This window comes from Calidris pugnax, unplaced genomic scaffold (genome assembly GCF_001431845.1).
Source record: "Calidris pugnax isolate Ruff unplaced genomic scaffold, ASM143184v1 scaffold69, whole genome shotgun sequence".
In the NCBI taxonomy this organism is placed as follows: Eukaryota; Metazoa; Chordata; class Aves; order Charadriiformes; family Scolopacidae; genus Calidris; species Calidris pugnax.
This window is the reverse complement of record NW_015090859.1, coordinates 280,647-298,690: the sequence shown is the minus strand read 5'-3', so window position 1 is coordinate 298,690 and position 18,044 is coordinate 280,647. Positions and strand designations below refer to the sequence as shown.

At 45.3% G+C, this 18,044-nt stretch overlaps 1 protein-coding gene across 1 annotated transcript in view; it reads right to left on the bottom strand.

Moving 5' to 3' along the window:
* Positions 1–1,617: 1,617 nt before the first annotated feature.
* SH3RF3 (SH3 domain containing ring finger 3) overlaps positions 1,618–18,044 on the bottom strand; it is a gene marked incomplete at its 5' end in the record, with an annotated part of 252,232 nt that continues 235,805 nt past the window's right edge. The window contains 2 exons of the mRNA XM_014944078.1: positions 1,618–2,108; positions 11,524–11,861. Coding sequence (XP_014799564.1) covers positions 1,940–2,108; positions 11,524–11,861 — 507 coding nt within the window. The remainder of the gene's footprint in view (positions 2,109–11,523; positions 11,862–18,044) is intronic.

Here is an 18,044-nt window from a genome sequence, read left to right as displayed (position 1 = left end):
GAAGGTGCGATACTTGGCCATGGACTGTGTTTCTGGAATCGGTTTGTTACATGTGACAGCAAGAAGAAACTTATTTTACAGAGAACAAAGTCACGGAGCTGAACTTAAAACAGGAACGCTCACTTACATGGGTTTTGATACGTACTAGTATACACGGCTTGAATGAAAACAAAACTTACACCTTCGCATATGAAATACTGGTAACGCAGTAATGATGTTCACCCACTGGGCCTCTTCCTTTTAATAAGATCATCTCCAGGTTACAGTGCCTCTGACACGCTTTTAAACAACCACCACATGTGGGCTTTGGCCAACAGCCAGCCGCTGGCAGAGGCAAGGTACGGATACAGCTACGAACAGCCTTTCAGCACGTTTCATTCCTCAAGAGCCGATGTCTTTTTAAATACTCTCACAATCATATTGTGGAATTTTTTTTTTTTTCTCATTCTGCTTCGTACGGATAACCGGCTAAACTCGCTTTACATTTATTGCACCTTTAAGTCCCTGGTAGATGGAAGCTTATATTGCCTGATACGGTTTGTATGGTAGCTTGACCATGTTAAGAAATCGAACAGTCTCCAGAACTGTACATTTCTACAATAAGAAATCACATCTCGATAACGCTAATTACAGCCGTCACAGATCAGCTCTCGTCTCTGTGATGCAACGACAGAGGAAAACTCCACGGTCCCTGCGCGTGCTAGAACCTGCAGTGTTCTTCTTATTGCCATGAAAAAGTCAATTAAAACGACTCCTCTGGGAATTACTTCCAATTCTGGAGTAATTATCACTCTCCAGACAGAACGCTGTGCTTCAGCGTGGGTCTTCAGCCACTCTAAATACGTAGGAGAGAGCGAGTGTGTGCGTGTTACACAGACATACTCCCCTACGTACGTTTATCGGTGACCGAGCAGCTTTTTCTCTTTTCCTCTACGAAGCATGAACAAGCAGTCTGATCTCCATCTTCAGGTACGTTTCTAATTTCATACGTTGAACACAAATCTTGTTGCAGCCTCTCTGTTTAACCAAATCAAATCTTTAACCATTAAAAAAAATAGCACCAGATGTATGAAAAAGAGGAAATGTCGGATCTAGTAGGAATATATATAAAGTAGAGCAATTTTTACAGTAAAAAGGTACGTCATACAAAAAAGCGATGGAAAGTGATACCGAAGGACAAAAATCCATGCTGCATATAATAAGGGCAGAAGACAGGCAAAAGGGATTCTGCTCAAATAACCACAGTTTAATGGTGGAGCTGTACTTCCTCCAGGACCTCCCCGGTGGCAGCGCCGGGACACCGGATGGTAGGGGACTCTGAGCACTATCACACTCACCGACAAACTCGCGCAGCATATCTTTGAGGTATATAGAAAGCATGACGTTAACATTTTGGACTCTTCATTCTTTCTTGCACGATGATGCACCCATCTTTAGCTGGGGTTTCCTCCCCCCCTCCCCCTCCCACTTTTTCCCTCGGGAAAAACAAAATCCCAGTTTAAGAGCTTCCTAGCACACCTCCTTGAACTCTCAAATCCATCTTGCATAGGCCAGTAATAAGAACACTGCAGCTCTGACAAATAAGTTACAGCAATATAACAACTTTCCTCTTAATTTTTTTTTAAAGATATCTTCTCTATAATTTACACAAAGGGTTAACAGCCAGAGTTTAGGTTACGTACAGTCCAGATGGGCGTCCTTTCAGTCTGTGATTCCAGGTGGAAGGCACTACTTCAACATACCACTGTATGCACCGCACGTGGTCTCAGGAGCACAGCGGGACACCGCGTCTCCGGAGCTGTAGACTGAAGGGCCTGGGGGGGAGTCTTTGGAAATAAAAATGGCAGTGGTTATCAGTCCAGTTTCCCTTTGCTGTCTCTTCTTGTGCTATGCAGTTTCCCCTGAAAGCTCCTCCAGTTGAGAGAGCGGCGAGCCGTCCTCAGAAGCTCTCCACAAAGCTCCCCGGGAAGAGGCCCGTCCTGCCGTTCCTCTGCAACGTCCCTTTGTACCAGCCGTCCTCCCGCTTCTTGTGCACAAACACAATGTCACCTTCCTTCAGTTCGATCTCAGCCTCACTCTGTGGTGGGTATGGGACGACAACGCGGTACCTTTGGAGACAAAAACCACAAAGATCTGCTCAGCCAGCAGCTGAACCTGTGCCTGGCAGGAGCAGCCAGGGACCACGTGTCCGGCAGACTCTACCAGGCCAGACATTTGACTGGTTTTACACTGACTTGAGCCCCCACCTTCACAGATGCTCCCCTGGATGTGTAAGCAGAGAGGCTGGCTGTCAGGAAAGGAACCACCACCACCCCCAAATCCCATGGAGGGCACCTTAGAGGTTCTTCAGCGTGACACCTGCAAGTCACTATTGACTACTGAGGTCCTTTCCTTATTTCTGGTGCTGACCTGTAACGCCAGCCCTAGAAGCCAGCCCTGCTTTCAGGCTCTTTTTCCCCAGTATGATGGGGAGATCTCTGGCCAACTTGACTTGAGGGCTTGATGGGGACGTACTCTGGAAACAGACCATGAAAAGGTCTACTGAGCCTGTGCCAGGGACTCGCCTGCTTTCTCCTGGCGCTGCATCTGCCTCTGCCAGAACGTGCACTGCACCTGCTCTATCCAAAAACGGGGTTTTTGCCCCGTGATATAGGCAGAGATTGGCTAAAGCAGTTCACATTTTTCTTCTAATTATTTGTCTTGGGAAGGTACTTTGGGTCCTTCAAACCTGGGGAAGGGAAGCTAAAATTAAGGGGTATCAAATGACTTCAGAAGCACCCTCCAAACCAAGAGGGAGCCCCTGTCCTGAATCATTTGAAGGGCTCTCCAGGAACTTTCAAGTGTCACTTCGTTTTAACGAAGTAATGAAGGGTCTGATCCTGATAGAGCTGTTCTGTACTCAGGTTTATCAGCAAGTGTCCTCCTGAGAGCACAGACTGTGTCCTTTTACATGGGTGCACTTGCTGTACTTCCCCACTGCTGTGGGAAAGTAACGGAAGATTGGCGAGGAGGACTGTAAACACGCTCAAGTGACTCGCATGTGGGGTGCTGGAAAACATATCTATCACACTAATTGTTGCTTAGTTTTGTGTGCTCAAGAAGTAGAACATCTGCACTCAGATAACATAGGCCTGGGATGGACTCAGGGGCACCTTATCAAACACGCCTGGGATTCTTGCCCTGCTGTTGAAGAGATCAAAGCACAGCAGAAAACTCTGCCTGCCTGAATCCTCGAAATACAGGCCCAAACAGCAAGTGGGAGCTCCCTCGCTCCCTCACTCCCTTGCTAACAAGGACTCTCTTGCTAATAAGGACTCTGGCTCCGCAGTGCCTGTGTCCCCTGCTTGCCTGCCTCTGCCCAGGTGCTGCTTCAGAGGTTCCCCGATCCATGAGGTATTGACATTAAATTGTTCTTTGCCTTTAATCCATGGTTTTATGGTTGTTCCTGCATCCTGCCTGCATCGGCTCACACAACTGGTTTGTTTCTTCAGCACATGTACTTTTGCAGTCATCTGGCATTTGCTTAACAATCAATAACTGTCCTGCTAATTGCAAAGTAATGAATATAGTAAGATGGTTAAAAGATGCTAATTGATTACTTAAAGCCTATCTCCTGAGGATTAATATTTCCACAACCACTGCATGGCCACTGATGCCTCAGTCATTTTTGTTATAAGGCATGTATTTATTTCAAATAATATCCTGTCCTCCAAGACTGAATTCAATGTGCCCTGAAGGCTCTGGACCACTCCCTGGAGCCATTCCCAGTGAGACGGTACCAAAGAAAAGGACTCTCCACTGTCAGTCACTAATTTTCTTTTCAGATGTTGCCCAGGTACCTAGTGACTAAGGTTCTGAAACTAGGGGCTCCACACTGAAGACACTGGCTCTGGCTCTATGTTTAGATGCCTCCACGGCCAATCATGCTGTTACTTGGAAAAGCTCTAAAACCTGACTACAGCCTTTTTATCTTGACACAGCAACACAGTCATGTAGAAAATATATGTGTTCAAGTGCCATTGAAAATCTGCCGGTCTTCTCTGTCCCTCAGTCAATAAATCTAGTTGTCACTTCCTTCCTCTGTGGAAAAGCAAGTAACAGAGGCTGATACGTGTGCTGCTGGCTGGCTGCAGGAATATGGTCTATCACGCTATCATCTGAGGAACTGCTACACTTATATTATGAAGCTTTGCCAATTACAGCCATTATGCAAATGAATGCACACATTATTTCAAACACTCTGCTGCAGTGTTGATTAATTAAATTATCAGAGTGGAACAATTGTAGCTAAGATGATGCCAAGTTTCAGATCTCGCAACTCTACACGCAGTCACGGAGCACTGGAGCTCTGGACCAGGACCTCTCAAGAGGCCTTGAGAAAGAAGAGGGTCAGACCTCAACAGCAGCCAGGTGGTGCAGAGGCACTTGCAGGCCCTTTTGACAGATCAGGAAACAGAAAGAAAGAAAAAGGTGGTGTCTTGGGCAGGGTTGCCCCAAAGACACAGCTGGGACTGTCAACACCTCATGTCATACCTAAGGCACAAAGCCATCCTTTTAAAGCCAGACTACATCCTAGGAGCTGGTAGTCCCTAAATGGTTCACACAAGGAGAGAGGTGACCACGCTCAACAGGAATGTGCCCATCGTCATAAAAGGGCATCTCAGCCCTTTTATCACACAGCATCTCCTTAGAGGTTTGGAAAAATAAATCTCCGTTGCTGCATTCCCAAATGAAGTACTTTTTCCCATTTAAGGAAGCCCCAAACGCTACGGTTTAAATTTAATTAACTATGGTACCTTATAGGATAGCACCAAAGTGTTTTTGATAGAATAATGAAATCTTAGATACGAAAGACCTTGAAAATCAGTTAAGAAATCCTCCATGAGAGATGGAAAAAGATGTTTGTGCTTGTTGTTCCCTTGAGAGGCTTTTGAAGCGGGCCCTGGGAGAGGCAGCGGGCAGCAGCACGGCGCCACTGCTGTGCCGCCCCTCCAGACCTCCAGGTGGCATCTCAGCCTAGTTTATCCTCTGGAACTGAATTGCAAATACATATATTAGCCATATTTTTTTGGCAGAAAAGATTGCTTCTCCCAGACATCCTCCCTCACTCCCAAAAAGGCAGTCCTGTGTACTTCTATTTATATCTCTCCTTTTCATTTCCCCTTTTGTCCCCTCTTTGAGAAACTACTATAAAACTGTAGTTTTCTTACACCAAACTGCTTCCTGGCATTTTAGATGGATCTCAGAGTGATCTCAATTTTGTCTGTGTTACATTACACTTCTAAATTACAATCTTTTAAAAATTCTAATTAGCTGGGCAACAATTGTGATGACAAGTGTAGCAACCACCTCTCCCTAGATTAACAATGTTTGGTATTTTCTGTTGTAAATCGTACTTTCAGATAGTTGTAATGCTGCCAAATGTGAACCACTTTGGCCCAAACTCTCCAGCAGTTGACTGTGTCAGGCTAAGAGTCCCACATTCAGCCCAAATGATCTCATCCCCTCCAGGATTAACATGAGGGCTTTTGCAGCACCAGGAGGACCCAGGTGAGGGCTTCCACAAACTGCTCTTTGGTCCTCATACTTAGGAGCAAAGGTCTGTCCTGTGGCCTCACTAGTCTGTCAAGGATGGTGTCCTTCAATAAATCACCTGCTATCGGTCGGGTTAAGAGCATTCAAACCACCCTGAAATGGCACATGCTTAGTAGAGCCTTGTACATAGGGCTACAAAGATGATTTGGGGCCTAGAACATCTCTCTTACGAGGAAAGGCTGAGGGACTTGAGTCTTTTTAGTCTGGAGAAGACTGAGGGGGGCACTGATCAATGCCTATAAATACTTCAAGGATAGGTGTCAAGGGGATGGGGCTGATCTTTTTTCAGTTGTGCCCAGTGACAGAACAAGAGGAAATGGGCACAAACTTGAGCAGAAGAAGTTCCATCTAAACATGAGGAGGAACTTCTTTACATTCAGGGTGGCAGAACACTGGAACAGGCTGTCCAGAGAGGTGGTGGAGTCTCTGTCTCTGGAGGCATTCAAAACCCGCCTGGACATGTTCCTGTGCAACCTGCTCTAGGTGAACCTGCTTTGGAAGCAGCATTGGACTAGATGATCTCCAGAGGTCCTTTCCCAACCCCATATTGTTCTGTGATTCTGTGATATGAGCACTGAAGGTAAAATCTCTGATGATTCATGCTTCAAGATGTCCTAGCTCTACAGGATCTCAGAGGTTGTGTCTCTCTTCCTTTCCCAGCAACAGGCTCCTCTCATCTTTTTCTCTCAGGGCACAAACTTGATGTTGGACTTCCCCACTGCCAGTTGTTATGGGATCCTTGGGTTGGGCACTTCATCCCTAGGATGGGCAGTGACTTGGGTAGGGTCCTTGGTGCCCAAGACAAAATGCATAAAAAGAGGCTGTGAGTATTATCAGCAAGGACAGGGGATGGGGTTTGCATGGGCCGGGACACCTCAGGGAGTTGGAGAGCAGGGTAAGGCGAAGGAGAGCGTAGAGGGAGACAGAGGCTGATGGGAGAAAAACTGGGAGCTGAGGGAGAAATGGGACCATGATGAAAACTGGAAGCTCTAAGAGAATGGGTATGGCTGCTGAGGGGGGGCAGTTGTGCTGAGCTGAGTCTGGGAGAGCAAAGAGCCTCGGTGGGAGGGGGCATGGGGCCGGGACATGACATCCTGTGGGGCCGGGACATGACATCCTGTAGGGCAGGAGACTGCATGGGTAGAGGCTGGCACTGGGGCTGAGGGTGGGACGGGGACCCTGGCAACAATGATCTCACTGGGAGCCAGGAAAGGGTCCATCATCCCTGTCCCTCTGCTGTTAGCAAAGTCCTGGCAACCCCACTGTTCCATGTCTTCACAGCACTCATTCTTGCAGTCAAAAGAAACGCCTCTCCCACCCAGCTCTCACTTTGCAACTGCTGCTGACATCTGCAAGGTGCAGCTGTGACTCCTAACCTTAAATAGATGTTACATGATGGAAGGGTTCGTTTCCTTTAAAAGAGCAAAGTAACTAAAAATGTCATGTATGTAGATGCATAAGGACATCCACTACCTTAACAGAACTGGAATGCTTCACACCCATGAATCTGAAAGAGGAACTAAAATTGCCCATGACTTCACTTTTGCTTGTGTGCAATATAATCTCTCATTACATGATTGCATACTATTTTTCCCATAGGATGCCTGCCTCATTGAGTGCACAAATGTCTTGCTCTGGACGTGAGTCAAGGCTCTGACATGGAAGAGTTGTGTGGCTGCCAAAGCCACTCCATCTTTCACAGAGGTTGGAGGATGTCTAGTGAGTGACCACAGCTAAGCTCACTGAGTAGTACAGGTGTGGGGAAAGTGGCTTCTCTGCCTCCTCCAGCTGCAAAGCCTCGTGCCACACTTTCCACAGACTCATCTCATGCACCCTAGTTGCGTAGGAGTCAGTTGTCTGCTCTAAATTACTCATGCAGGCTCTCTGTCGGCATGCACAGACAGGCATTGAAGAGTATTGATCAGAACTGATCAGTAATTAAGGGCTGGGCTTGGGCCTGGATACGGAGAAAAAAAACCCCAAAATATTGAGTACCTGCTCAATGAGTAAATACGTGCATTCAGGACACTGATGGAGGTAGAGGAACTTTAGAAAACAGGTGTACAATGAGGCAAATCAGGTCTGCAGGGTTAATCTCCAATCCAATCCCATTTAGAGTGCTTGGGTTTGGATGTTTAATGCAGGTTTCTGTTTGTCAAAGTATCATGCACTCAGGACAGGTTTCAGGAGTCCAGTCCTGTGTCTGGTTCCTTGTGTGTTAAGGATACACAGTTAGCTTCATGTGGGATAGATAATTGGTGAAAACGAGGCATCTGGCCCAGTTAACCACTGCTCTTGCTTATCAGTAGAGCTCTATTTCTCCATCCTTTTACTGGCAGACTGCAGAGACCTGCAAACTGCCTCTACACACTGCAAGCCAGAACCCGCTTCACCATATTACAGTGTCTGAATCAGCAGCCTTAGAACAACAAATCTCAGTTGGATCTTATACTCTTCTGCTGGAAATATTGCAGGATTCAGTTTCTGAGGTGGTTAATTCTAGTTTCTCAGTCCTAAGGCAGGTACCCCTAGTCAGAGAAGCACTTAACCATGTGCAAACATGTCACTGTTTCAGTCAGAACCTACTCCTGGGGTCATTTCTCTAGTATCACTTTCCAGGAAAGAAAAAAATCCTTCCTTTGCTTTCCCTTTTGGCAAAGAAGATATACACGCACAGCAAAATTGAAGTCAATGGGCATTAAGCACATGCTTGAATGCTTCCTTGAATTGGGATCTCAATTTCTAACGTGGCAGTGATTTGTAGAAAGGACACACGGAAACACGGAGGGGTCTATTTTAAAGGTCAAACTCCCTGCTCCCATCTTATTCTGCCAGCGCCGTTCTGCTTACAACTTGCTTGAAGGCTCCAGGAAAAAAAAACAACATAGAAACACAGCACTGCTACGCCAGTCGTGACAGTAAGTCTGGATGCGGCCGCTTTATCAGAATGTAAGATGGCAGAATTAGTGCCAGTTACTATAAAAGAGTCAACAATGCGTGACATGTTTTACTCAGGTTTGCAGCTGGGAGCGGTGCCAGGCAGCGCGGGGAACATGACTCATGGGCGCACACATGCACGCTCGGCTCTCCTGCTTGGCTTAACGTGCAGTCATATCTTCTTGAAGGGGGTGGCAAGCTAAATGTTTTGCTCTGGGGCTGCTAGGCAGACTGCACACCCCTCTCCTGCGTGAACCGACAGCGTTGGTGGGAGGTGGGCAAGTCTGTGGCCCAGGCTCTGCCTGACCACCGTGCACCTCTGGTACTGGGTCCTGTTTGCCTGCACCAGCAGAAGCTGGTGGGAGCGGTAGGTGGAGAAGAGCGTGTGGGGGGCAGGCAGCCTGGTGGGGTAGTCGCTTGACAGTCAATCACTGCAACGCAAAGTGACAAGGACACCACCTGGGAAATTTCTCCGCTCCGCTGCGCAGGCTGCTGGATGCTTTATGGCAGAGAGCAGCTAAAGGAAGGTGGCTTTATAAACTGATAGTGGGAAACTACCCCCAGCAGCCAGAGATGGGCACTAACTATATCAGCACACCAGTTAAGTAGCAAAGCTAAATGACGAGAGAGCTAGGAGCAATTTCCATTCTAATCCAGCCATCCATAATCAGGTTTTGGAAAATCGAGTTGATAAGATAAAATAATTACTCTCCTCGCTCTCCCTGTGTACAAAAAATGAAGGAGAGCATAAACATTAGCAGCATCTCTGAGAGGGCGATGCTCACTTCACCTTCCTGCCCGAGAGGCTGCAACTCCCAGGAAGGGCTGCGGAATAGACAATTCTTCCCTTAAATCGTGAGCACTGAGCAATCAGAGCCTTTTAATGCCCCTCCTCTACGGCTAGTGGGTTGACTGCTCAGGTTTGATCACTTGCCTGGATGTGGCGAGTGCTGGACCTGTAAGGCAGCCTCTATGGGAGAAGTCGCGGGGCTCTGCTGCCTGCATGAGCCTCCTTTCGAATGCCGTAAATATTAAGGAATGTGCTACTTCTTCCAACCTTTCAGGGCCCTGTCTCTGTGCGCGCAGATGGGCGTTGGGAGACAGAAAGCCAAGTACAGCTAAGTGCACTGAAATGCTTTTTAAAATTTCATCCAGCATCTGAATCTGTTTATCTAACCTTCTTTTCCCTCTCCTCCCTTTTCTTTCTCGAAGAATTGCTCCTACTGTGTGGATGAAATGCACCAAAATGCAAACAAGCAAAATATGGAGCCGAGTGACGTTGAATGCAAGTTCCTCTATTGCCAGATGTGAAAAGAACAAGTGGTTTGAAAACCATAATTTGTTTAAAAAAAAATATAATTTGGTACTTCTGAGCAATTTGATGATTTAATGAGCACAGATGGATGTGGGATGAATTTCTAGGAGACAAGTGTTTAATGTATCTGCTCAGATTATTCCAGGACTAAGCATTATCCTTCCTAGTGCATGAAGGTAATTAATATTTCCCATTATGGGCATGAAAAAACCCATATGATCAGTTAAGGAATGCAGATACACCAATGATATGGAAGTTAATTCATAAATCAATTAGAGAATCTTGCCTGCTGTGTATAATTAGGGTTACTTCAATTATAGCTTATTTTCGGATTTAAGACTCAGGAATTAAAATGCTTAAAATCAGAGTAAGTTCCTTACCATCATATACTGCAATTGGAAGCATTTACTCAGTTTTAACAGTCTAAATCTATTTACTCCTGATTCCAGCATGGCAGAGCAGATGCAGCTAACCCATGCTCCTCTGGTTTTATTCTGCCACTTAAAATCATCATCAACTAAATGTTCACTATCTGGATCATCCTGAGGTGAACTGAGAAATTTGTAGGATGTGGGACTAACCCTGGCATATTAAATAATGTGTCAGGACTTCTCTACAATAAAGTTTTGAGAGCAGCACCTCAAAAGCCAGCTCTGGAGTCGTCAAGGGATGCTCTTCCCAGCTTCTTTTCATAGCTACATTTAACTAAAGGTGCAGCATTCCACTGATTTAGTTACACTGGTGCTAAATCTGGTTTATATTGATTTAGCTTTTCATATAGCATTAATCTAAACTGATGTAGACCGAATTAAGTGCGCCTAAATAGGGATTGGTTTTTCACTCCTTTTACTAAATTGCTTTTTCATGGATTTTAAGGACAAGAGACTACTGTGATAGTCTGCTCTCACTGCCTTCATTAAGATGCTGAAGGACTTGCCTGTATTTATTTCTGCCTCAAGTCTAATAGCTGCGCTTGAACAAGAGCACCTCTTTCAGACAAAATGCCCAATCTAGAGTAAAAAAATTCCCATGTCTGGCCTGTCTGCAGTCTCTTACAGACTGCCACCAAGCCATTCCTAAGCCTGCTCTTTACCAAGCTTCCAAGGTCAGCAGGCTGCTGAAATGAACTCCAGAATCACTGGTACATTCCTCTTTAGAAATGAGCTACATTCTTGGTAACAGGTCACCGAAGATCGCACTGCCTGTAAGTATCCTAAACATGGAGAATTTGAAATGGTCTTTGGTATTGCAGAAGAGACCAGAAAGGGCCTTGATGAGCAAACACATCACCCCTGTTGCCCCCAGGTAGGAAACGCCACATGACAACTCTGTAAGTTCATTGAAAGATAGGGATCCACTTAAAAAGTGGCCTTTGCCAACATCATTTGGCTGAGAAAGCACTGTTCTCCTCCATATTTAGATGAGGGCTGTACGGTGTCATGGACAGGTGCTGCTCACCACTTTTTAAACCAATGAACATTAAACCTGCACTGTGTGTCAAATGATTTTCAATGGGCAGATGCATGTAAGCCCTGTTTTCCTAAAAGACAGCCGAGCCACCTACAGTCAATCGACGGAGCAGCAAAACTGCAACAACCCTTGAGCAAGTTAAACTTGCAGCCCTCCTCCAACTGCTCCCCGAGGACGCAGGCAACCTCAGGAGATACACAGCTTACCTTTCCCGGGGCAAAGGCTTGGGCTCTGGCCGAATAGCTGCCATGGAAGAGAGGGGCTGCCTGGCAGGAGAAGGGATGGAAAAATTCAAATCCAAGGAGCCTGTTTTCCTGTGCAGAGGCTCCAGCCCCATGGCTCCCTGCATTTCACTCTCGATAGGGCATGAGCCGGCCCTGCCGTGGCTGGAGAGGGAGGAGAGCTCAGGTCCCACTGCTCCTTGCAGGACTCCTTCGATGGCTGCCTGGGGGTCGTGCGTGGGGGACACGGACGGTGGGGAGCGTGACTTCTTTTTTGTTGATGCTCCTGCTAGAAGTTTCAACAGCCCGCTCTTCTTCTCCTTCTGCAAAGGAACCAAACAAAATATGAGCAGTGAGCAGACATACAAACTCCCTTTGTTTTTTTTTTTGAAAATCTCAATGTGTGCGGCAGGAAACCTCCCAAAACTGCCACGACTAGAGGTGAATCCAGGTAGGACTTGAGCTATCAGGAATAAAGACCCTATGAAAATCCCTCCCTATCCAACAGGGATTCAACTTGTTCAGCAGAGTAAGGACCTAACATACTGCAATGATTATCTCCATTTTCAAATCCACCCAGGCAGTAATCACGGGCCTTTTGAAAGAAATAGCACAGTTACAGTGGGACAGCAAAAGAACAAACTTCCCATACAGAGAAGGCAGCGACCACATTGCTGCCTTCTCTCTTCCAGGAGAATCCTGTCTCTCATAGAATCATAGAATGGTTTGGGTTGGAAAGAAACGTTAAAGATAATTGAGTTCCAACCCTCCTGACATTGGCAGGAACACCTCCCACTAGACCAGGTTGCTCAAAGCCCCATCCAGCCTGGCCTTGAACACCTCCAGGGATGGGGCACCCACAGCTTCTCTGGGCAACCTGTTCCAGTGTCTCACCACCCTCACTGTAAAGAATTTCTTTCTAGTATCTAATCTAAATCTCCCCTCTTCCAATTTAAAACCGTTGCTCCTTGTCCTGTCACTACACTTCCTGACAAAGAGTCTCTCTCCATCTCTCCTATAGGCTCCCTTCAGATATTGAAAGGCCGCTACAAGGTCTCCCCGGAGCCTTCTCCAGGCTGAACAACCCCAGCTCTCTCAGCCTGTCCTCATAGGGGAGGTGCTCCATCCCTCTGATCATCTTCGCGGCCCTCTGTTGGACCCGTTCCAGCAGATCCACATTCTTCCTGTGTTGAGGACTCCAAAGCTGGACACAGTACTCCAGGTGGGGTCTCACAAGCGCAGAGTAGAGCAGTAGAATCACCTCCCGTGACCTGCTGGCCACACTTCTCTGGATGCAGCCCAGGAAAGCGGTTGGCTTTCTGGGCTGCCAGTGCACATTGCCGACTCGTGTTAAGCTTCTCATCCACCAGCACCCCCAAGTCCTTCTCCTCAGGGCTGCTTTCCAGCCATTGTCTGCCCAACCTGTGTTTGTGCCTGGGGTTGCCATGTCCCAGGTGCAGGACCCTGCACTTGGCTTGGCTAAACTTCATGCGATTTGCATGAGCCCCATGTCTCAAGCCTGTCCAGGTCCCTCTGGATGGCATCCCTTCCCTCCAGTGTGTCAACTACACCACCGAGTTTGGTGTCATTGGCAAACTTGCTGAGGGTGCACTCTATCCCACTGTCCATGTCTCCAACAAAGATGTTGAACAGCATTGGTCTCAGTACAGACCCCTGAGGAACACCACTCGTCACTGGCCACCAATCGGGACATTGAGCCACTGACCACAACCCTTTGGGTGTGGCCACCCAGTCAGCTCCTTATCCACCGCGTGGTCCATCCATCTAATCCATTAGTTTCCAATTTTGAGACCAGGATGTCATGTGGGACAGTGTCGAATGCTTTGCACAAGTCCAGGTAGACAACATCTGTTGCTCTGCCCTTGTCCACCAAGTGTGTGGCAGTATCATAAAAGGCCACTAAATTTGTCAGGCACGATGTGCCCTTGGTGAAGCCATGTTGGCTGTCTCCAATCACCTCCTTATTTTCCATGTGCCTTAGCAGAGATTCCAGGAGGATCTGCTCCATAATCTTGCCAGGCACAGAGGTGAGACTGACTGGCCTATAGTTCCCTGGGTCTTCTTTTTTTCCTTTTTTGAATATCGGGGTTATGTTCCTCTTTTTCCAGTCTGAGAGAACTTTGCCAGACTGCCACGATTTCTCAAGTATGATGGAAAGTGACTTAGCAACTTCATCCGCCATCTCCCTCAGCACCTGTGGAGGATTTCATCAGGTCCCATGGACTTATGCACTTTCAGGTTCCTTAAGAGGTCTCAAACCTGATGTTCTTGTACTGTGGGCAGTTCTTCATTTGCAGAGCCCCTGTTTTTGCCTTCCGTGAGCCCCCAAAACTGACAAATCAGGCCCAGTGGCTAAAAATCTCAGCTGGGAAGCACAGGGGTCTGAGGAGCCATTTCAGATCCCAGCCTATTGCTAGAAAAGCGCTCATCTGCTTGTTTGCTACCAGATGGAGATTTGCTGTAGGGAGAATGGAGGCACAAGACAGAGGTTTAATAGCTCTTTCCAGCACATGGTCTCCTTCATATCCCACATCACACAGCTGCACCTATTCGCGTCTCCCTGCCGGAAGTGGGTCACTTCTCCTCATGTGTTAAGGTAAGGGTATCACCTTGATGTTTGAAGACAGACCACAATATTCACACTTGGCAATTGCAGTGGCAGTGCATGGGAGGTTTCAAAGTTCTACAAGGGTTTCTGATACAGAGGAATGAAAACAAAATAACAGCACCCTTTCAATTAATGTGAAAAAAACCACCATTCAGCCTGCATTAGTGAAGAAACACATCTGACCTTGTGGTTTTTATAGCAGTGTGAGAAATCCTGCTTCAGATTTTCCTCAAGCACACACAAATACCAAATATTATGTCCTTCAGCTAGAAAGTTTATTGGTTAGAGGGACTGTATTCAGAAACTGGCCATCCTCCAGTACATGTCGCACAGCGCTAGGCTAGAGTTGCAATGAGCAACGCTGTGCAATAAATTTTCCATTTCTTTTAATGACACAAGAAGTTTCACAAAAGGTCTGTCAGATTTCTTCCTCTTCTGTCAGAAGTGCAACCCATTACCCAAGACTATCTTCAGAGACTCGGGGCTGTGAAGTTTAGCGGTATCTGATAATTTGTTCTGTAATAGGATCCCAGGGGATAAAAACGAACCCAGCAACTGCAATACTTAGGGAACAGAAACTCTTTCTCTATCTTCAAGCAGGAACACTCTTTGGAAATACAAGCCAGTAATTTATTTATTCTCTGTAGACAAAATGTCCCATGCCAGGTTTAAAATGATGGTCTTTTATGTGCTGACTACTGAAGTAATTTCTCAAAGCAGCTTTAAAGAGTAGGAGGGCTACAATAAAATAAATAGAAGCTTTTAGAAGATATTTGAATTTACTACAATAAATATACTTGTAGTATCTGATGTCTCTGCTCCCAAAGTTCTTGTTTGCACTCTTTAGCTGTCTCAGATGTGTAAGAAAACAGAAATACCTTAGATATGGAAGAACTAAAATGAAACAAAGTTCTTATCACAGAGACAAGGTCCACCGATTTTTGAAGAGTAGAGTCTGAAATACACTTCCAGATCCCAGTCTCCTGCGTACCGCTGGCTCCAACCATACACTCTGTTTAAAAGGGTATTTGTCACTTATAGGATGAAAGAATCCATCCTGCCAAGTTGTTCACTCAGGCAGAATCCATGGAAGCTAAGGGAGACTGGCCATATGGCACCATCAGGTCAAAAATACAAAATAAATTCCCCTGGAAACAATAGAAAGGCAGACCAAACGCCCCTGATAAACATCTTTCCCTGATGGGAAGGGACATTTGTGGGAACTGTGATAGGTGTGCATGCTGGAATTCACCTGATACACCAGAAAAATATTTTGGTGTTTCTCTTATTCTCTAATTAAGAAATATCACTGATGTCATCATAGTATCAAATTTTAAAGCTCTTCCCGAAATTGTAAGACTCTCCTTTCCCTATGGCACTCTGAAACAATAGCTCTAATGATCCCAGCATACTGTGTCAATATGCATTTGAAGGTGTCTAAAGGTCAGTGACAGAATACAATAGCCATTGTGGGGCTCTGGAGAAACGGCTATTGTGCAGCAGTGAGCACTTTGAGCCTCTTTAATTGGCAGCTTTGCACATGCAAAGTAACTATGTGAACTAAAGCCCTGTATAATGAACAATTAATATTCCTATGTGGTAGCAGCTTTTCTAATTTTTGCGTCTAATTTAAATACCTTGGCAAATTTTCCTTAGAAAAACCTTGTGTGACTTAGACCATTTAAGGCATAGAAGCAAAAATCTTTGGAAAGAAGGAGATGCATATATTCACACCCATCTGCACATTAAAGAGCAGATGAGTCTGACAGTCATTCAATTTTGTTTACGAGGACGGCTTCCACTCTACATGGTTAGCCCTGGCATAAATTTCTACACTCAAGCTACTACCCTTCAGATAACAGAGAGCTATAATGAACTTGCTGATGTACCCTTTGTTCTACTTTAACAAAAGAAAAATAAAGAATTGATTTTTAGACCTTCTTAGTCCACTGAGAATTTTACTAAACTTTTGAGACTGAGATCTGTGCTCTCTAAAGAGAGAAGATGACTTACTTCAATTGCCAAGTCTAGTCCTGCTAGTCAAAACCTGAGGAGTCTCATCCTTCCCATTGTGGCCTTGGGCAAGATCTTTAGAGGTGAACTGATAGTAACCACTTTGCGTGCCTGGAGATTCGACGTTACATCCAGCTCTTTCTCCCTTTGAGTCTGGCAAATGCTCTCAGCCTTCTGGTATCACATTGCCAGATCCTCTGCCGATGCTGCTCAGAGCACTTCAAGCAAAACAAGGACTGTCAGGAGCTGATAATTTACTGTGATGTTTCTCATGAGAAACAGATTGGGTTTGAACCTCCTGTGATTGCAGTTCAATCCAAGCCCCTTCATGCCTCCTCCCCCTGTCTGTAAAATGGGACTAAGTTAAAACTCCTCCTTGTGCCGTGGGAATTTATTAATGACTCCAGTGTTACAAAGCTGTACATTTCCTTGAGAGCAACCGGTCCTTTTCCATGGCTTTAATATTAAAAAAAAAGAAAAGATTTGGAATGGGATGTTAGTATGCAGTCCCAGTAGTGATTTATTGCAAATGTCCAAGTATTATGAATTCATTTAATATTTAGTGTAATAGCAGCCATCCTTCACAAGAAATTAATTTAATATTTATATGGCTGTCCAAGACAGTCCTTTCTTCAGCAGTTTCACTGTAAATCAACAAAGCATTAATGGGCATAAATGCTGTAGAGAAATCCACACCGATTGGTTACAGGCTCTGTGGGTTTTGAAAAGAGATAAGAAGTTTACAGACGGCATATCTGATGACTTTCAGGAATTAAGTTTTTGAATGAAAAAAAAAAAGATGATTTACTTCTTCCATTCACAGATGGCTGTTTTATTGTTTTCTAGGAAATCTGCAATCTACTGAAACAGCTGTGTAATTATTGAGTTTTCTTTGTCTAGTAGCTACATTTCCAATTGACTGCAAACTGTGTTTGACGTCCCTACCTCCTGAACCTGCCAAGGTCAGACCCTCGCATCTGTGTTGATGGATGGATTCACAGTATGGACAGCACTTTTCCCGTCTCTCGGTTACTGCCCACATGTTTAACTGAATTTAAATCATCACCTTTGTGTTGCTCAGGTTTTATTCTAGGAGGTTCAGAGTCAAAACTTCCAAACCATTAATTTCACAAGGATCAATACCTTGTTCAAAAAATAAAAAAAAAAGCAAAAGGGTGAAATTAGCCCTTTCAAATAAATCGCAGACGGTTTCTAGTTAAGAAAAAAAGGACTGTGAACACAGACTGTATAGGCAGGTCAGAATTTCTTACTTCTCTAGTGGAGCCTACGGTTGAGACTCCATTCTTATGGTGTGGCACGAAGGAATCTCAGTGGAAATCTGTCTCTGGCAGTACAAGGATGAGATGGGCAGCGTTTCTGTGACCCTGAAGCATACAGCTGGGGCAGCCAGCACTTGGACAGGTGTAAGTTCCCCTCAATATGTTGCTGTGGGAACGTTTGGAGAAGTGAATACAGTCTGAGCTTAAGAACTCATGAAGGACTAGATCAAAATTAAAGTCTCAGATATGTAAATGTTGAAATATTTTGCTTCACAGTAATTGGGGATGATTTTTCCCCTCATTAATAACCCCACTTGAAGATAATAACTAGCTCTTCTTTCAGCTTCAGAGATGAGATGAGCACAGAACGCAGCTACTTCGTTGATGACTGAGTGATAACGGAGTCCCCTGTCTGCAAAGTAATAATCATGCCATAATCCAAATACCAATTATATGTACTGGCTACATTAATACAGTTCTTTTTTTTTTTTTTTTTTTTTTTTTTAACGTCAAGTATGCAGTCATTACCCGTGCTAAATGCAACATATATTAGCAACCTCATACAATTTGATTCCAATTTTTTG